The 21,914-nt window shown below is 40.1% G+C and overlaps 1 protein-coding gene across 4 annotated transcripts in view; it reads left to right on the top strand.

Moving 5' to 3' along the window:
• The first annotated feature begins 109 nt into the window (after positions 1-109).
• The window catches only part of dlc1 (DLC1 Rho GTPase activating protein), an 89,698-nt gene continuing 67,893 nt past the window's right edge, over positions 110-21,914 (top strand). The window contains exons 1-6 of one of the 4 annotated variants that reach the window (XM_067584688.1): positions 110-404; positions 891-1,022; positions 1,296-1,361; positions 8,912-10,911; positions 15,458-15,592; positions 15,838-15,951. In XM_067584688.1, the coding sequence (XP_067440789.1) occupies positions 8,977-10,911; positions 15,458-15,592; positions 15,838-15,951 (2,184 nt within the window). In that variant the 5' untranslated portion in view covers positions 110-404; positions 891-1,022; positions 1,296-1,361; positions 8,912-8,976. Of the gene's footprint in view, positions 405-890; positions 1,023-1,295; positions 1,422-7,119; positions 7,779-8,911; positions 10,912-15,457; positions 15,593-15,837; positions 15,952-21,914 lie in introns of those variants that run through there. The other 3 variants (XM_067584689.1, XM_067584691.1, XM_067584690.1) reach the window with 3 other exon arrangements.

Raw genomic sequence — 21,914 nt, 5'->3', positions numbered from 1 at the left:
ATCAAAAAATCAAACCAGTTTTAGGTAAGTGGACACCAGTCAAGAATGACATGCTTATTCAAATAACAACACAATTATTCTATGCCCGATCATAAGACCACTTTTGTTGAAAAATATCTCTAAGTAATTAACTTAGATTTACTATAGAGGATGACTTACAAAGTTACGAGGTGCACTGAAAGCAGCATAGCGGTCTGCAGTTTGGATGCACGTGTAGAATTTGGCGCCGTTTACTGGAGTAACGAAGTAACTGTTGCTATGACGATTTTTTTTTTTTTTTTTGATGAATTTAATTCACGGTTGTGACCAGAAAATCAAAGCATAAAAAGGCAGCTAAAGCTTTATGAAAACGATAATTTAGTGGAGTTGTCACCCTGCGGCGGGCAATGCCTGAAGTGAACATGGTGAGTAATGCTTTAGGCACCGTCTATGTTTGGGTTATGAGACTTTTTTGTAGCAACGTCGCACCCTAAACTCGTTTTATTAATTGTCTGCTATTTCCTATCATGGGGTTTACGTTTTGAAACGTTAAGGGAATGGTTGGCTCCTTTCCTCCACACCGAGCTTAGAAATAAGCGCTAAATTAATTTCAGTTTGAGAGGGCAGAGGAGAGGCTGGACAATGAGTTTGAGTGAGACTGAACACACAACTAATGCCACTTTTACCTTAACGTTACATTTCTGCATGTCTTTTCATTCGAGTGAGCTTAAAATGCGCTCAAAACAATCAAGCTACAAGTTAATACTCAATGTTTATTATACCAAATGATTGCCCATCTACAGCAGCTCCCCACATTCACAAATATGAGTGTTTGTCTCCCCCAGCTGTCTGTGTCATGTTATTGCAACCTTCTTTTTTTTTCATCAAATGCAAATTTATTGATTTTACAGACACTCCCGGGTAGCCCTGCTGCCAGGGGACTGTGGGACTTCATCTTGCTCAGATACACTTGAGAAAGGATGTCTGCTGACACAGAGGCTGCTGTCAAAGCAAAGGGAAAAGGTAGTCATTTGAATTCCCAGGTAAATCCTGTGTCAGTAATGCATCTTTAAATGTTTGAGACAGTCCAGTGCTGCCCCTTTGTACATCTTCACCTCTGTCTTCTTCATAAGGGCCAACAGTTTTAGCCTGAATTTGTGTTCTTTGTACCAGGCTTGAAGATGGTCAGACATACTATTTAAAATACGCTGCCACTGGAGGCTCCTAACCAGATTCAGATGTTTGAAGTCACATCTTTTCATGGGGGCATCACCCCCCCTACCTGCTGTTTTTTGAGACATTTCTTCTCCTCATAGTGACGGTTTCCTGACCTGTACTGTTCCTGAGTGGGCTGGAATGTAAAACAGTTTCCTGAAGAAGAGGTGCCTTGCATTTTATTTTCCTCCTGCTCTTATTGCATTGCGTAGACACTGCAAGGGAAGGTAAATATTTAACTTAGGCAATCCACTTTTCACTCTATGAAGGGACAGCTGAGCAGTTTTGAAGATGTGTCCCTAACTGGACAAAATTCCTGCAGCTTTAGACCTTTTACATAATCCTTTTTTTAAAAAAACATTGTATTCCAGACATAAACACATTAATGTTTCCCTCATACCTGATAATTTCTTTCTTGTATGGATTAAAAGCATATAGGCCTATGAGTAAGGAAATGCATATGTTGCAGGACCAGAAAATATGATGAACACTACACTTTGTGAATGTATGCGAGAGAACAAGTGCAGATGTTGGGAGGATGGCACAGAAATGCGAACGAACATGGAGAGGAAACATAACTGTTCTGAGGTCTTTCATCGTATGATGAAACAACTCTTGGCCCCTCGTCTCCTGATTATTAGTCTCAAGTATTTCCTGCTGATGCTGCTGTGGCAACGGTGTCTAAGGACAACACGTTTTCCTGGATCCCTACTGGAAAAGTCAATGCCAGCACAGCATATGTTCAGCATAATCCTGGGTGGGTGGGGGGGTGGCTGTATGTAGTACGTCACTATCCTGGCCCTCATAAGGTCTGGTCCAAGCTCAAGAATCATTCCTCATAAACAACAGGACAAGACGATAAATATTATGTGGCTCAGTCTGCAGATACTTTTAGGAGTCGAGCTGTTAGAAAATGTCAAGCTTCGGAGGATGTAATGAAATTCAAAATGTGAATATGTTGTACCAATGTTTTGTTGCAGGAATGGGTGGATGGAGGGTGGTGATAAATTACTCACCTTTTAGTCTCTCAATACCTTCTTTGTGAATCATTTGACCTTTGTTAAAGCGAACAGTGCATCTTTCATGATGATGTCCAATCAAATGCTGTCCAATGCTTTCTCATTCCTGTGGTACTGTTAAAGAAAAATACCATAGTTTCAAATTGGCCCAAATAAGAGCAAATCTGAATTTGAGTTTTGATATTAAAAAAGGTCCAAAACAAAAGCAAAGTTAAACATTTGCTTGTTGAACCAGTTTAATTATATTAGATGGTGGGCTTGTTTGTTATTTGTCCATGAAATATTTACCACATTTAATGTACATATGAGGGTTCTGTGTGTATCTGTAGGTATGGCTATATGCATTCCTGCACACATTTAAAGGCTGTGAGAATGTGCTCAGGTGCTTGTGGTTATACGGTTATGGGGCATGTGTTTGAGTACACAAATGGAATACAGCTGTTGTTGCCCCCTAGCCGTGCCCTGATCCATATGGGACTGTCTGTCTGGGATGCTGGTAGACTGTCTCAGCAAAAAAACACAGAGTACTGCATTTACTTGTAAAAATGGATCCCTGACACTAACACATATCCTTTTCTAACACAAGATATCTTTTTTTCCCTCAATGGCATGTAATTCCTACTGAAATAGGATGTTTGGATCTTACAGTTTAAACCGCAAACCAATAGGATATCAGTTAAGGAGAGAAAGGCTGTTTGGTTTTGGTCAGAGAGGCAGAGAGGTGGGATTTCTTTCTGTTTGATGGTTTTCTTGGTTTTTGAGTTTCTGTTTAAGCATTCTTGTGCAGGATTAGGTCACTACTGTGGCAGGTTTTAGGGAAATAGAAGTCTCCATTTCATTGTATCTTCAATGTCTTATTTGAGATATGATGTTTACAGGTGTGTTAGGGTTGGAGATGTGATGATATACACTGTGAGATTATAGAAATGTGTCCATCGTCAGACATTTATATAATGTTTCTGCCAATGTAGTGAAACCTTTAATACCTCTGGTTCTGGCCAAAGACTATTGTAGACAATGCTGTGAAAAACTGCGCAGGACTGCTTTATGGCAATATTGGATTTGCAAGACTTTTGCATCAATCTCATGACATATCTTGTTTGTTGTGAATTGATTGTTCAGGCATTTTAATTGGCATTTTGCTGTTGTTATTAATTTATAAACAGTTTTTCAGTTAAAATTATATTATACTATATTTCTATCGCAATATCAATACTGTATATATTAATGTTACAATAGAAGATTTTTTCCACCACCCAATATTATTCACTTTATAATAAACCTATATGTTGGTATATTCAGGTTCATTAAAAACAAAATAAGGGCTTATTGGGATATCATGTTTATAAGCAGCAACATAAAAATGGGATTTTCCAGTAACCCGGGTATAAAGATGATATTGGTGTGTTTGGTGTGCAGTACAATATTGTGTGTTTGGAATATATAATGGTCATAATAAGCTTTACTGAACAATGACGATCTTGTGAATGGTTCAGGTGGTTTTGTATTACACAAATTATATTTGCTCATATGGGTTATATAATCACCACTGATAGGATTGGCCGGATTTACGCCACAAATATAATGACTGTAAATTATATTTGTTTTCCAGTAGGACAAATGACTTTCAAATGACTTCATGGTGACACTGTTGGTCATTCTGGCCTTTCAGCCATGGAAGAGTACTAAAAAACAGATGAGATCAGACCAGATGCTACACAGAGAACACTGTGGGTAGTTTCTCAGCGTGTGACAGTATTTTCCAATGTCGTCATAATAATATAAGGCCCAGATGATACAAGACTGTCTCATTTGATTTGATAAACCAAACAAAACATTATACTTTTCTACAACATTCACATACATACACACAGACGTGCATGAACACAATCACACACACACACACACACACACACACACACACACACACACACACACATATAATGTCCTCTCTTGTATCATGCACACACACACAAACACACACATACACACACAGACCCTCTCACAAGAAGATTAGATAGATTATTTTAGCCTGGAGATTGTTATGGTCTGTATCCTCAATAACTTGAACTTCCTGTTCCCACGGTAACAGTCACACTATAACCCATGATCACTGGCCAAGGCCCCCTCGGTTTCTCCCACGACGACTTCTTGTATTTAGACCCATACAAGCAAAGCACGTCAAAAACAGCGGATGATTAAATATAATTTTTCAATTAAGACAGCAATACAGCCTTGGCTGTTTTTTTAAATGTTCTGGAGCTGCATCATCTACAATGTTTCATTCAAGAATATTGCGATTGCTCAAGATCCCACTCAGGCCTCAAGCACAGTTATTTAAACCGACATGACTGTAGGCTTTTAAGAAGGAGTTGTTAACCACAGGGCATAGCAAGTGACAGGAAAGGATTGCAAGGATCTTGGTGTGGTTTGTTGATGTTATTTTTAGGTCCTCAGATGAGATTCTGGCATTTTGTTTTGTTTTCTTTTTAGTGTAAATGAACCCCGGATGAGATTTTACAACTTCATATGACTACTAGTGAATGGTTATTTGAAGAAGCCTTAAAAAGAGTGCAACAAAATCCTCTCAAAGCATTCTTTGTATATGCAAAGACTTAAAATGACTCAGTTCTGGGAGGGACGGTTTTTTTTTTTCTACAAGCATCACCTACTTTTTCCTACATGGGCAAACACTCTGTGTTCTTCAATGCCCATGATTTAGACTGGCTTATTTTTCCAATAATAAACTATATCAGTGAGGAATGTGAGGCTGTTTCCTTTGGGCCCTCACTGCTCCACTTAAGAAGCCAAGGGATTGAACAGTGGGGGATTATAGGGTGAATCATGAATAGGTCTTTCTTAACCATGCATATGTGACCACTCTAGACATGTGACCAATGATGCTGCATGCCTATGAGTGAGAATAGTCATCCTCATCCTCTGTGATGTGGGACTTAGGGTCTGGCCTGTAACGTTGACTCTTAAAAGGCAAATAAATACTCACATACTCTGAAATAACTCTCATATACAGTACATAGTCATTTACACAGATTCCAACATATACTGTACTCCACAAACATCCACACAAATGACCACAAACAACTGAAAATATTTCAGTGTTCATATCATCTAAGTTTTTCAGTTTTGTGAAGTCATAGTGCAAGTGCCAAGTTATTCTGAGAGAGAATCATTTTTTAGTCTACTTTTTATTTAATGGTTTAATGCTTCACTACTCTTCCAGCTCACTCACAACCACACATGCAGATTGTTGCTGCTGGGATCTAAGCTCACACATGTTGTTGATTGAACATGTGTTTGCACAATGTCACTGATGGATCAGATTATGACGTAGACCGGTTACCCTGTGGCTGTGGAAGATGGTCTGATTGGCAGGGGGAGGCCTTAGCTTTTTAAATTATAGGCTCGTGTTGGATGTCCACAGGAGGTAATGAGTGGATAGCCTGAGTCATGGTCTGTGTCGGCCTCTGCACTTCAATCACAAGCCATATCCATATGGAAGCTACTGTGACCAACCAGATCTGTATTTCGTTACACTGCACTTCGGCATAACCACAGACCACATCATGTGACATGCTACAGAGCAGTCTTGTTGAACTTGAATCCTTCCCCTTGTGCACGACCATCTGTGTCTCTGGAGAGCCAACATTGACGGCAGTGCACAGTTTCCCAGCGAGGCCCCAAAGAAAAGGCTCATCCAGAGCCTCACCTCACATCTGGATGACCCAGAGGTTAGAGGCCGGGGTTGCAGGACTTGTTGGAGGGGGCTTCATTCCAGTTCTCCCTTGTTTTTGGATTGTCCCTTTTGGTTTGATGCATTGCTTTTTTTTTTGAGCATTTGACCCATCTGGAATAAAGTCTTGAAAAATGTGGTCAGTGCTTGGGATTGTGTGAATTTGTCGACATAACTTTATGGAGTACTTGGATGTCACAAAAGAATATAGAAAAATGTGTTATTGTCAGTGTTATTAATTTATAAGTGCATTTTTTATGCTAATGTAAATCAGGAGGCTGAGGCCCTGGAGTTTTTTGACTGGCACACTCCACAAATAGAATGTGTAAAACATTCAGCTTGTTTTAAAGTATCAAAAAGTTCAAAGACAAATTAACTGATTAACATTCGTCTTAAATGGTCTCAGTCACATCAAGTGTAAATATCCCTGGCTTTGCCGTTTCTTTCTGTGAAGTGCCTCTGACAAATGACTATATTAGGAAATGAATTACTGGCATTTGGGTCATTTTTTTCTACCCGTAGGTCTCCTTTAAAACAAAGAAATCAGGTTGACAGCACTTTTAAAACTGTCCCCATCGTCATGTAACTTTTTAAAAGTGGTCAGATTTATATTTTCCAGATATGCTCACACAATATTTGAAAAATGCTTAATTAAAGAGTGTCTGAAATGATATCTCGTTTTGTAGTTGTTTTAACAGTGCCAGTGTGTTTAGTTAAGAATGCTTGTAGGGTTACAAGATGACAAATTTTTAAAAAAAGCATGCCTCAGATATAACTGCCAAAACATTAGAGCAATCTCTCTTGGCCCACAGCCAGAGGTCTTACAAGGCAGCCTGTCTGTTACTAATCTAAACCAACTGGTGGGAGCCTTTCCTAGCTTAGTGAAACAGCAAGCTAAGGAAGAATGAAGAAAAAGTCCACTGAGAAGAGGAAAGAGAGCGGTTTTGAGAGAACAGGGGACCTGAGAGGAAGTTTCTAAAATAGTGAGGAGAGAAAGCATATTAAAGGAGGGTGGAGTGAATAAATGCTTATAGTGTGCTGTGTGAGAACGGGGGATGGGGCTCCTAAGATGTGACTCAGACTCCCTGTCAAAACCAGCGGGGAGGGGACCTGATGAGAGAGGGATAGAACGGAGGAGAGCAGGGGTGGAGTAGGGGAAAGAAAACCCAGCCCCTCTTACACCACCCCGACTCTCGGCATTCAGCGTCAGCAAAAACTCTAATGTGATCAAGATGGAAGTTGTCTTTGGACTTTTCACTGCTCCCCGGCTTTCTGCCTGCTTTGGGGTCTTCTCTGCCTTTCCGACTGTTTTACAGTGAAGATACTGACTGCAGTCCAGGAAATGGCTTACAGAAACCCTGAGTAAAGACTGCTTACCGTGTGTCAAGTCTCTTGGATAGAGATGGATTCATATTTCCCAAACGTGGACGGATTGCGCTCAGTGGATGAATGAAAATGCAACTTGTGAAATATCTCTGGATAACTGTACTCAGAGCAAATACTGGATCTGAAACCTACTTGTTGGATTATCACCAGATGTTACATTGCTGAATATACAGCTACTGGATTATACTGTAAAACACTGTGTCATCACTGGAGAAAATACAGGAAGAAAACATTGTTATTCTAGCATGAAATATTGCAAATATATTGAGGTGACAATTCTGCTGTTGGTTCAATGGCAAGTTGAAGGAGCAACTGCTTTGGGATATTTTTTGTAACTTTCCTTATTGAACTAATAACCGGGCGCAGATTCATGCAAAGGTAGCAATGAGAGTTTGTACCATCCAGCACTCCTTCTGAGGAAACAAAAGGTGCGAACGTGGAGAAAAGACAAATGTCTAAAACTTAAAAAAAATCCCTTTATTGCTTAAGAAACTGTTGGATGTGTTAAGAAACAGCTTAGTGACATAATGTGCCAAATACTGATGATTTTAGAATATTTTTGAAAATGTGTTTCTTCGCAATTGACTCTTGTTACATATGAAAAATGATGATGGAAAATTATATTATAAAAAACAAGTCTGTAGTTTTATGTCACAAACAGATACAGTAGCCATATTCTAGATGTCCTATCAACTGTACTGTATCTCTTAATTCTTCTATTATATTCTGTTTTATTTAATATAGCAGATGTTCTGTTTGAAAGGTGTACATCTTGCTCATTGAAACCTTGTGTTTCTTTTACTTCTGTACATTCTGACCCAAAACAACGGAAAAAACAGAGCACAGTATAAAGCTGGATAATGCACTACAACTTGGTTTGATTTATGTGATAGGACACACAGTAAGTATTATGACAATGTTGGATTGCGGAGAACCAGCTGTTCTAGGGCACTGGCTGTCATTGACGGCCAAATTAAATTTTTGTTTCCTTTAAATAACTCATTTTTGTGGGTGCATGGGTATTTACAGAATGACAGTTAACAAACACCCTCAATATTTCAGACTTGTTTAACAGTTAAAGTCCAATGTGTACTGAGGGTTTGTGGTGTAAATTTGGCAAACTGGTTTGGTCACAGTTCACTTTGTAAAGACATTTAAAAGTAAACATGGGACATCTACATTTATTTAGCTGATTATCTTAATATTTTGGAATGCAGACTGCATTGCTTAACGCTTGAGGCAAAAACAACAGTTCTAGATCAAGGTCCTCTGGTGTAGTAAGCATGTTATAATATGAAATTTTAATATGTCTTGCTTGAAAAGTTATTAGTTTCCCATGTAAGATTAGCATAACTGGGAGTCCTGTCATCTTCAATCAGCGTTTATACTTTCTAGAGAGTTGAATGTAACGCCCCTCTTGAACTTCCACTCACAGCTCCATAGCTGTTTACTTTAAAAGGGAAACATTATTTAACATATTCTCATCTGCACTCAGTTACTGAAAACTCATGACCTGGGATCACTGGCTGTTTCTTATCCCCATTCCTCTTCTCAATTGCAGATCTGGTTCTCCGTTTTTCGCCTGGATTCAAACGCAGCCCTATGGGATAGCACTGGCTGTCCACCATGCCAGTAGCCATACGGAAAAGAAGTTGGGAGGAGCATGTGACTCACCCATCAGGATTACAGTACAGCTATGATGATCTGGATCTGGTCTGCTGTCATGGGGTTGACAGTGAGGGGCCTTGGATGGGTTCAGGGGCTTCCAAACAAGGTAGACGAACAAGGTGTGCCTCCATGCCAGAGGGCTGCCACCAACTGTCAACAGATGACGTGGCTCAGACACGGGATGTGACCGCCTCTGCTGTGCAGGATGATGATCAGTCTGAGCATTTGAAGCTAATGGAAAGCAATAGAAAAGTTCCACTGGATTTGCAGGAGGAGATAGTTCATGACTCTCATGTGTTGGTGGATGTTGACATTCCCCAAAGGAGCTCTGAATCAGAGAATCTCCAAACCGCAAGCAGTGGGAATTCTGAGGAGTTTCACTGTAACTCAAACAGTGGAAGGTCTAGTGCAAATATTTTTTGTGCAACTGATAGTAGCAGTCATAGTGAGAAAACTATCAATGGTGAAGGTGAGGTTGGCACAGAGAGTAGCCAGAGTCACGATGTCTGCGAGGACGATAATGTCTTTAAAAATCCACATATCTCTCATGAAGAGCAACAATGCATCTCTATCTCTTCAAACAATAGGCCTCCACTGTCTGAATGTGCTGCTGAACAGCCTGGCAAACTTCCAAATTGTCAGGAAACAAAGGAGAGCCAGACAGAGGGTTACAGCAGACCTCCTGAAATCTCTGAGGCCGCACAAAAGCGGTCCTCTGCTGCAGAACTCGAACCTCAGACTGACCTCCCAGATGTTGAGGAAGAGAAGATTTCCACCTCTGGCCATGCTGGTGCAAATGTAACCTTACCTGTTGGCGTGCTACACAGTTCAGTTAATATGATGGAGGGTGGTGATGTCATGTCACAGGCTAAGAAAACTGTGGAAGCAGTTGTGACTTTAGTGGTAGACGGAGAATGTGACAGCGGGATAACTGAAAGCTGGAGCTCAGATTCTGCTGACAAGCTGGATGGATTAAATGACCTAGAAACACTAAATGAAAATACAGGACTTAAACATCCCTCAAGAGACATTCAAGGAGGAGAGCGGGATCATCATGACTGCGCTGGAGTATTGGATCAGGCTCCTGGTTGTGAAATATCCTACCAGACATTGTTGGAACAGCATGATGTTGAAATGACAGCAATGAACGGGCCTCAGGGAGAGGAAAGTACACAAGCAGAAAGCAGCGAGAAACCGGCAGAAGTCAGGTATGGGCCAATTGTATCATCTGATATTTGTGTAAAAGGACAGTGTTGCAGCAAGGTGTCTGAACAACCAGATGCTGAAGGAGACCCCACACAGACAAACACTATTCAGTGTGCACACCCGTATTTGGAAACAACAGCTTCTGTAAGTCAACTAACTGAAAACACTGATGAAGCCTCAGTGTCCAAGGACTTAGCTGTTTATGAAGACCAAACTGTATCTCATCAGTTAGAAAATAGCTGCTCAAAGCTGGACACTATCCCAGAGGTTAGCCATGTTGAGGCACGTGACACCCCTGTACAGGCTCCTCAAAAGAACATTGCCTCAGCTGTCACCCAAAATCCAGCTGTTCACTCCCATATGGATGATAAACATGCAGCTACTGAACAGCATGCCGAAAACCCGCTGCCATGCTCTGCAGAGGTCAGTGATGAGCTCTCACTAGAGGGACTCCATGGCAACCAAGCCTCTGGTTGTTACTTCAGTGAGTCACCTGCCTCTGAGGTGGCAGATGGTCAGAGCGAACACCACAGGCCAGGAACCACAGTCTCCAGAATGGAGGAGACGGATGAGCCAGCACAGACAGTTATTTACAGTGACACACACCTTTCCAGTCCTGTTTTAGATGGGATGAGTGAGCCTGGAGATAAGAAAGAGGACAACGTGGTGCAAGTGCGCATGAGAAAGGTAAGGCCTTATATGATATAGTTATAGAAGGGATTCAGTATGATATAATTAATATTAGTTTAGATTAGTTTTGTCTTTGTTTCTGTATTGTTATTGTGGTACTGGCACTTCAGCACCTTAAATGAAGTCCTTTTTAAAAATAAACCGACACATACTGGGCATAAACGGCCTACAAATAATTTTTGTCCCACACTCTGGCAAGCGTCTTGGAAAACAATGACTTCACTCTCACATGCTTACAGATCTGTGAGTGGGGGGATCTGTGAAATGTTTTACTCTTTCTCAACCGCTCATTGCAAAACAAGGTCCTATAAGGGCATGGAGACTATGAATGTAGAGGGGTTTGAAAGCTCAACTAATCTCTTGGGTGAAAGGCTTTAAACTGCTTTCTCCAGCAAACTTCTATGCTCTGCTATTTACACACTACTAGCCAACATGCTTGTTAGGTACAGTAAAGTGCCAAAAAACTTAATAGCAGTTCATGAATTTAGCCTCACTGGAACAAAGTAAAGACTAGAGAACTGACACAGTATTTATTCACCATTAGTAGTTGCTGTGTTGGCCCTTTTGGTATGACAACAAGAAATTCATTATTTACAACGCAGGACGCATTAAGCAGGCATGTTGTTTAGACAAGTACCATATTGTTGAGAGTTAAATTCTTGTGATATGTTCTGGTTGAAGACAGTCATCTGCTTGTAAACAGCAACTCTTACAGTGTAGTATGAAAACCCAAAGTTCAAAGTTGTGTCTTTGCATACTAGTTATAAAAATGTGTTCATTTTGGCTCATATGTGCTGCACATTGGCAATTTTACAGAGGGGCCATGTCAGATGGAAAAACAGAAATTTGTACTCTTTCATAAAAAAACAATTACCTTTAAAATGCCTGGCTGTACACATCTAGGTTTAGTTATGTTAATATTTTTCTTGTATAAAGTAAACAGCATAATCAGTTATTTTCTGAGGTTGATGCATTCCTGTGGTAAGATATCACACACATTGTGCTACACTCAAGCGTGCAACATGACAGATAATATTGGCTTGTTGGTCTGTCAGCTGCAGGCTGTTTTGATGCTGATAGTTTATATAATTTAACAATATGCTGAATTTGTGATGATGTGTGGTATTGTCATGCTCAGTTGTAGACTGTGCTTTTAACTTAGCTCTGTATGTACTGTATCTAAACAGATGGTTTGTGATGTCATGTAGTTGCTAATACAGACTACCGCAACCTCCTTTGGAAAAAACAGTAAAACAACCTTGAATTGAAAGCCTAGAATCAGCTATGATGCTGGGTGAGTAACATATGTGACCAGTCATAGTGTTTGCTTGAAACTCTGGTTGTATCTGTAGCTGTGTAATTCCGCATATTATCATTCCATTATTTTATCAAAAATTCCTTGTTTGCACAGAAACTTTGGAGGTCCTGTTAGTCATGAGCAAGGTTGACGTCACCCCGTCAGCTGCCAAAAACGAGAGCTCACAGTCTAGTGTTGGGATATGGAAAACCAGTGCCACGTTTATTACCACTGGCTCCAGTTTCAATCTTTGGATGACTTTAAATCTTTGGATTAAATACCGAAAAAAACTGGCTCCTGGAGCTTGAAAAGAGGAGTTCAGCCATAAAAATGGAAGGCGCCAAGGCAATCCATCCACCATATGGTAATGGCTTGCCTCCTCTTTGAGGGTTTTCACCATGGGGTGTATACTGTATGTAGCCAGTTTACTCAGAGAATCTGCTTTAAGGGAGGTCATAATGACAAAAAAGAAATTAAGCTGTGGAAATTAGCATCATCATCCCCAAGGGAGGTAACGTACAGTATTTAGTATACAGAAAAAGGAGAAGAAGCTCTTGAATATCAAGAAAATTACAAAACTGATTTTACTATCTCTTAGTGGACAATGGCAACAGCAGCCTGGAATTATCTCTGATAAGATGTACAAAGCATGATTATGTTCCCTGTGGACCATGCTGTTGTTGCAGATTCAGTTTGTAAAATGAGCCCATCTGGTTTGCATAATGGCTTGAGATTAACCTGATATTGAGCTTTGTTACTGTGTTTATTTGTTTTAGCAACAAACCCTTATCCTGACCTCAGGGCCAAACTGGCTCAACAGTCGTTTATCTGACAGCAGACAACTTGGCAACATCACTGTCTCATTGCTCCCTATCTTTCTTTCTGCCTTTCTGTCCTCATTTTATTAATGAAATCATGCTCGTCATGGCTAATTGATAGATTGCTTGCATGAAACAGCAGGTATGTGCAGTAGTATGATGTATAATTATTTGCACGCCATGTTCAGCTCAGCAGAGAAAGAGACCCTCAGTTCAATGGACAGGTCTGAGAAATGGGATGAAGGCCACCGGGTGTACAAGGGGGTTTGAAAAAGAGAGCAAGGAAAGGGGAAGGAGGGGTCTAGGAGTTCAAACAGTGTGGGAACTGTCTCCCATCTCAAAAAACAGGAAGTGGAGAGGAATGTAACAGAAACCTCAAAAGATGGGAAAGAGAGAAAAGAAACCTTCTGAGAGCACCCAAACCACCAGAATGCCCCTAAAAAACATTGCCTCTCTGAGGCGCCTGACATTGCACTACACTTGTTTTTTACTCTGCTGTTTTGTGGTTGTTATTGCCATCTCCAGTCAGATGCTTTTGTTCATTCAGTGAGGCCTCGTAAAGATGTCATTGTTTTACCACTACACAATGATTCATTGTGATACTTTGCCAAGGAGATGCAACGTAGCAATGTGCACTACCACTAGCTAGGAATGCCAACGAATGCATCAATCTGAGACACGTTTCCATGACACACATGGCCCTCAATATCTATTTGCTCGCTCAGCAAACCCAATAGGAACTGCTTTTGACAGGGTAATTGGGCACTAACTGGAAAATAAATGTAAGCGCAAGTCATAAGACGTTATTAGGGACAGAGTTGGGAGCCAGGCGCAGGGCTGGAGCCGCAGCCTGTTTATCGTGATGCAGATTCTATCGAGGGTCCATAAGCCTGTCAACCCCACACACATTAGCATTAGTCACAACACAGTTCATATGAATGTTGTCATTCACACACACCCATTGTAAAGTTAACTCAAACAAGATCAAGCCACATCAGCCACATCACAGGATGTGTTTATGATATTTACGAAGTACTTAATTCATCCTGCATAACTCTGTGAGATTTATTTTTATTGTATCACACCTATGAACAGATGCAGCACATGAAAACCAGGCTCACATTCATATGTTAACATGCCTCTGTACCTTTGCACAAACATACAATCACAGTGGTTGTGTGTCTTGTGAGCTCACCCTCATAAAGGGTTGAACAGGGCCTGTTAGGGGGAGATTGTAACAAGGTTTGTTTGGGACTAATGAACAAACCGTGTGATGTCATTTCTTTGGGTTCTTCTTGGGAAAGAAGCTCAGACTCAGAGCCAGGATAAGAGACAGGCGAAAGGAAATGAAAACAAATACTGTGACAAGAATTGCGGGGAGGGATTTTACAAGTTTTTGAACTTCTAACAAGGGCTTATATCAAACAAAACAGGATGGAGGGGTAGCAGAGAATGACAGAGTGGTAGGCAGTGTGAGGGCGGGATAGATTGCACGTCATCTAGCTTGTCTTACTGGAGACACGCCACCTGAGGTCAGTGTGTGACTTGTTATCACAGTGTTAGAATGGCTCACTGAACAGTGCAAATTAGAGGACTAAGGGGCAAATATTTTAAGTAAGTAAGTAAATAAGTAAGTAATTAAGTAAGCAAAGATTTATTTATAAAGCACAAATCTTAAAATGGACCAGAGTTGATACAACAGCAGAGAGGAAGAGCAGAAAGGAGAAGGATACAGAAGAGCAGAAGGTGAAAGTGTCAGATTAAGAGTTATCACCAGCAGTTGGACAGGAAGAGAAAAGAGAAGTAAGGAGCAGGGAAAGATGGACGAACATGGTTAACAGAATAGAGCAGAGTTCCTCAAATATTTTAGCATAAAAGGCCAAGAGCCAAAGTTTAGAGATGGAACAGAACTGATTAATAGACGTCACAAATAAGTATTAATTGTATATTTGATATAATTGACAGTTACAAATATTATTTTTATTGGTATTTTTAATATAGTCAATATATATTTTCAATCAATATAAGTCAATATATACACTTTTCTGTGACATATGACTGAACTGCATATCTTTGAGTTTTGAACTATTGGTTGGACAAAGTATGACATTTCAATTTTCTGACAATTCATAGACTAAACAATTAATCAAGTAATTGAGAAAATAATCAGCAGATTAATCAATAATGAAAATGTTTCTTCGTTGCAGCCCTTCTTCCATGCCAACTGTTTAGTCTGGGTCCTCTGTTTTTTTCTATAGTGAATCAAACTATATTGATTATACGCTGCCCACTTGTTTCAATAAGAAACAATCCTGTCACACTGATCTGCATTATTCATTTTTAGGACCACAAGTAACATGCTAATAGTTTGCCTAACTACTTTATGCAATGACTATATTTTCCATCACTGATTTCTCTCTTTGTTCAGCGTGAGCATGCTCGTCTGGACTCAATGGTTTTGCTGCTGATGAAGTTGGACCAGTTGGACCAGGAAATTGAGAATGCCCTCAGTGTCACCTCTTCTATGGACAACAAACCCAACCTCCATCGACGACAATTCCTGGTACTCACCTGCATGTTACCTTGCTGGATTTGGCTTCAGTCTGTACTGCATTTCAAACAGTTTCTGTTATAGCAGGTTTAAATGAATATTGCACACAGTGGATCCAGATCCATTCATTCATACAGTAATCTTTATGAAGCATAGCAATGTCTATAGACATTCATCTACTGATGAACTAAGGAAAACACTGCTCTTTGCACAACAATGAAAGCTTACATTGTCACATTTGTCTTTTACTTGTGCAGGAGTTTGATTTAGGATCTGTGCCAGCAGCATCACAAAACCCTCCACTTCCACATGTTCCTGCCTCCTCCACCTCGGGACCTACACCAGCCCTTGGGGCAAAACCTAAGAGTGGGGTAAGTCAGGAGCTCTGTATCATACCATCGTACATCTATATCACAGCATGGCATGAAGTGAGACATTGGCATACTGTATGTAAAGACTGCATTTCTAGAATATAGGGTGAGAGTTTAGAAACTTTTCATGCCAAAATAACAACAGCATGAGTTGTTTAGAGACCAATTAAGAGACCCTTTAGACACAGATGCAATTTACCACTATCATTTCTCACCATCAGTCTTTACTTCCTTTTGGGCTTCATTTCCTTCACTTTTCAATTTTGAACTTTATGTAAACCAAAACAGTCACGCTTATGTGTTTAGAGTGTGGAGGTAATTCTTACAATATTTACAGATTTCCAAACAGACCCAAAGAAATTACGCAGCTTAAGAACAGTGCTGAAACTAGATTTCCAAAATCAATTTGTATGATTTTGAGAAACATAAGAAACATTGACATTGATTGTACATTGTTGTGGCTGTTTTTTCTTGTCAGTCCATGATTGCATTATTTTCTGCTGTGCATATAGCTACTGTGAAACAGCTTTTTATGTGTCCTGTATAAGAGATTTTTTTTTCTCTTGGGAAATAGTTGTACAGAAGTTTAAATAAAAGCAGCATACAGAGAGGGCACACACACACACACACACACACACACATAGTTGAAGTGAATCTCCCAATTGTAGGAATGTCCCCCAGCACTTAGGGTTTAGCCAAGCAGACGTTAAAACTCTATAATTAGCTGGTTCCAGAGCTCTAGACCCATTCGCCCCAACAAAGGGGTCAGAAGGGGGGTCTGGGAGGTGAAAAGCCAGGATGGGGGGGGCCAGGGGGGACACGCTTCAAGTGAAACATGCCTCTTCAAACCCCTTGCTTGCTCACTTAATGACTTTGTCAGCCTTGCATTGCCATTGCCTTCAGATTGAGAGCAATGTGAACAAGGCCAGTAGCCAGCAGACTGAGCACTCAAGCAAGCTTTTACAAGTTACGGTTTGTTGGAATAGAAATGTAAAAAAAATGTTGGTTTGGACCTTCATCTTGTGATGTAGTGATACACAATAGGAAAACCCAAATGAACAGGATGTTTCTGTTGAAAAATAGCCCTGTAGAACAAAACATTGCAACTTGTGGAAACGTTGGAATTCCTTGACAAAAAGGACATCTCACATTCCTGTGTTATCTGTCGCAATTCCTGGTTCACATTGCTTTTTCTTGCACGTCACAACTTTTTAAAGGAAGGCGATATCCCTTCTCATGTGTAGGTTAATTTAAGAGACACAGAGCAACATACTCTGTGATGCATGATGTATTATTTCTTTGGGCAACTGTTTCTACAACCTCCACTCCTAAAGTAACCCAAGGTAACTCACTAAGCTTGGGTAAACAGTGCTTTCACTGCACCTAATAGGAGGCTTTTTACAGTGGAGGCCCTGTGGGGTGATTGATTGAGGCCAAAGAGATGATGACTTCATGAAGGGGATTCTCAGTAGTTAATAGTTGTAGGGAACTGTTGTGTCCTTTCAGACTTAAAGTGTTGTGACGCCCACTTAATCTTTTTAGCTAGACAATACAAATCCTTTAAATGATGTAAACATAAGGCAGATGTGAAGGAGAGCCAGGGTTGAGGTTAAGCTTGAATTCAACCGGATGTGACTGTTGTGTTTTACAAGATAATAAGCTGATATTAAAAATACAGCACACATCATAGATTATTCAAGTACAGTATAATTACTATTACTAGCTTTAGTTACTGTATACAAATACTACTCAGTTCTAAATAACAGGGAAGGTATGTAGGGTCATGTAGCATTTTAACATAAAATCTTCCCAGAGGCAAAAGTCTAATCTTTGTTAGTCTTTGATGTGAGTGCAATCTCATGTTATAATGGGAATTAACTGGATTCTTTCTCCTAGTATTAGCTATTACACTGTTCCCTTTACAGCTTTTGTAGAAATTAAACAAAGGGTGTCTGAATCACCAGAACTGCTTTCAATTCAACAAATACACCACCACAAACTATGGTCTCAATAATAACGCTGTCAACACCTCTCTGACACAGTGTCAACAAAGGCTGAACATTACAGACAACAGAACTAAAGGATTTATTTTAGGGGTTTTGGATTATATTAAATTGTAAGGTTTTCCTTTTACTTTGTTTACCTCATATGCAGTGAATAGACACACCCAAACAATCAAATCATAGACTTAAAACAAACCTTGTACTGTATATGTTCAAAAATGTTTTAACAGCCAAAGTCCTGGCAAAGGCAAAGGCAAAAAAACTCTATTAAAATGAGAAAAATGCCAGATAATAAATCGATGGCTCTGTGCCACATAGCATTTTCACTAACATTTGCATAGGTTACCTTGAGCATGTGTTTGCATCAATCTTAGTAAGAAGATTTGCAGATTTATACAATTTACACCACATGTATCTTTTCAGCAATCTAATGGTGAATGCGACCCTTAAACATCAATGCAGAAACTCCTGTAATTTATGACAAGTCCCAGAAGTTAAGCTACATGTCACCATATTACAAAACAACCTTGATTCTGCACATAAAGTGCTGAAATAAACAGCACCATGCAAAAGGTCAGTGAGGGGTTCACCGAGATGAGATACACTGGGATCAATGCATTTTAGGTGTTTGTTCATTTTACACCTTTTAATGGAAAATAGACTGTGTGTGTTTATGGGTACATTTGTGTTTAGGTTTGTAGAGTCTGTGTGAATTGTTCCGTGTTTATCAATCTGTATTTGCATTCCTTCCATCATGTGTTGGATTATGCAAGGGATAACTGGTGTTTGTGTTATTACTGTCCCCCTGACACCTCCTGGCACTCGGTGTAACACTTCAGTGTGATTGTCCGAAGCACACACTCGTGCTGTTCTGCCTTTTATGTAACCATGATAAATGTGAAGTGGTGGTATGTGGCTGTGTACATTTGTGATGAGTGTCACATTCACTTGGCATGTACAATATCATTTACTTGCTGTTATGGATAAGGCATGGGGTTCAAGTGAATAGATTTTTGGCCTTACTAGCATAGCTGGTGGCTATTGTTAGCCTTCAGCAGGTGGCTGTTATTCTTGCATCGAATGTGGGGCTAACATCTAGCGGATGTTGTGCCACAGCAGGTGTTTTTTTCTCATGGTGGAACTGCTATTCTTTGCCCAGAGTGTTTTTGTTGGCAGGTTTCTGTTACTTGCTTAGTGGAGCAGGTGTCTTGCAATGATGTTTTGCTTGCATTGTTGTTTTGCAACAGGTGGGTTTTATTTGGTTTACAATCTGATATACTATTGATTTGACTGCATAGTATGTCCTTCTTTGGTGTCATTTTCTATCCCGAGTAGTATTAACTTTAGTGAAATTATCTAGTGATGTTGTTATTAATTTTTGAAGAATTACTATAATTTCTTGTCATACCAGTATTAGCAGTCATTAATTTGGCTTTATAAGTGTAATCTTTATTGACAAATTCCAGTTATGCGTGCTGAGAGAGCCATTTGTTATGTGACTCTATTTTTAGAGCTCTGTGGCTGCAGAGGATGTGCCAAGCCACAGAGGCGGGTGGAGGCTGCTGACCCCTGACCACCTTCCTCTGAATGTTACAGTCGGAAACAACATATCAGTCACCTTCAGCGCTGCGCTTTCCCACCAGCAAGACATACTCAGAATCCCCTGAAGACCTCTGCTACTGAACAAGGCACAGACCATGGCCGTCTGTTAAATTTAGCACAGGGGTGTTTTACATGTCATGCATATAGTGACAGGCCTACACCAGCCCCTCATCCTCTCCGTCTTTGGTAAACATTCCATAACAGGTCAACCTTTGACCCCATGTTTGGATCTGTATTCTGTCTCCGAGGCAACAGCGCTCCAAACATGACTTCTGTCATCTCCTTTGGTGGTTTTGTACCAGATTTCCATTCTCTGGAGCTTCCATGTCTGGATTTAATGTTTTCATTTTTGGGAGATGAATTATTGAGAGATATTTTAATTTTAGAATGACAAAAGACTTTATTCCCTGTCACTAGGTTATGTATGTACATAGCTCTTTATCTGTCTGTGGTTCAGCGGACAATAGAAGTGCTGTGGTTTGCGTGCTAAGGTCACTAGCAGATCTCTGCTCTGTCCTTCCTCTTGGTTCCGGTTTGGAAGCCTCGCAGTCCCCAAACATCCTTTATCCCAACCACACCTTCTCAATGTACCACTCAGATAAAAGACACAACTTTCACTGCTTTTGATTTATCTCTGCATTTGCTCCCACTCCCCCTCTCATGCCTGTCCTTGGTCAATAGTCAACACCATGTGCAGCAGGCATAATTATGTTTGCCTACACTCCACCCACATGTTTGGCTTAAAGACTGTAGTTGGCCATAATGAGTCAGGGAAGTATGAAATCAACCGCCATTCAGTCTGGAAATGGGTGCCAGTAGTTGCTCTGGTCAAGGCCACTCCAGCTGCTTTGTGTGGTGTCATTGTCCCCAAGGTCACTCCTCTGCTGAGCACAGCTGTAACAAGGAGACAAACACAGACCTGCTGTGGTTTTAAAAAAAAAAAAAGGCAAGAAAAAAGAAAAGGCTTGTGTTTGGAACAGGATGTGGAAAATGAACTTCTCCTCAACCCCCACAAGGAAATCTTGTTTTTCCTGTCAATTCAAGGCTATAGCCATTGCATAAAGCACTCCAAGAACAGGAGAGAAAAGGATACACAGAATAAATACATTTCTCTTTTTTTTTTTTGCAGTTGGCAGTGTTTTGTCAGAGAAAAAAATCCAAACAAAGCAGAGCAAACAGCTAGAACATGCCGTTATGACATTTATTGAAATAGTCCACATGTATCAGCCTGACTCAGTCTACATACTCAATATTTTAGCAAAATGGATTTAGATTATAATACGCTTAATTATTTCACAGAATGAGTGTTCTTTTCAAGTCAGATACCACATAAATCTCTGTGATTACAGCCCTGCGTCAATGGCACCTCTCACTGTGTTTGTTTTTTATGACAACAACTGTGGCTTGATGCTTAAATCACATCAGCTTAACCACCGATTTGATTTATTGTCTCCGTATGGTTTTTGGTACTTGGCTTTTGTATTTTTTTGCTAAAATGAATCATACTTTTTCAACCAATGTGAAGGCATCATTCTGGTGTGTTTGTTGCTAATAAATACTAGTCGGTAGTGTCAAAAGCACTCACTGAGTCAATGAAGCGAAACGCATATACATTACATAAAGGAGACAGTAAAAAGCACAAGGAATAGTTGTAGGATGATGGTACTTGTTGACAGTAAATCTTATGGATGACTGGAAAATGCAGGCATCTGGAAACACCCCTGCAGCCTGCTGATAATGAACCGCCATAAATCACAGAACGAACAAACTGAACGCTCTCTCAGACACACACACGCACAAATACACACACACAAATTCATAGATGCTGAAACATGTACACAGGAATGCACTGTAAAACCAGGTGCAATTTAGGCAACACTTATGCAGGCTTGTGGTTCAGGGTTTTAATTGGGATATTTGACTTGAGTGTGTGTTCACATATTTGTTTTGAATGTGTTTCCGTTGATATTTGCCTCAGCTAGTTAATTAACTCAGCCAATATACACCTGAGCTTCTCACTCAATTAATCATCTTTGCCCTCAGTTTTGGTGTCTAAGGATTGAAGAGGGCATACTTATTAAACATGTTTGTGTTTCATTTAAAGCTAAGTATCTTACTGCGACTTTTGAAACTGTATCTGTGCTCAAAGTCTGTTTACAGATAGGTTACCCAGAATTCAGTGCTCTGCTGACCTAGTTTAGCGAAATGCATTGCCCTCTAAAGTCAAGAGTGTTCACTAAATGTTACAAAATTATGACCCAGCAATGTCTCGCCCACTGGTCCTTCTGGTAAGTCAGTAAGCTGTATGTCTACCACAGGGCTGCTATGAGGCCACCATAGTCTTCTACTGAGGACAGT

This window comes from Thunnus thynnus, chromosome 3 (genome assembly GCF_963924715.1).
Source record: "Thunnus thynnus chromosome 3, fThuThy2.1, whole genome shotgun sequence".
Classification (NCBI taxonomy): Eukaryota; Metazoa; Chordata; class Actinopteri; order Scombriformes; family Scombridae; genus Thunnus; species Thunnus thynnus.
This window is presented reverse-complemented; position numbering and strand designations above follow the sequence as displayed.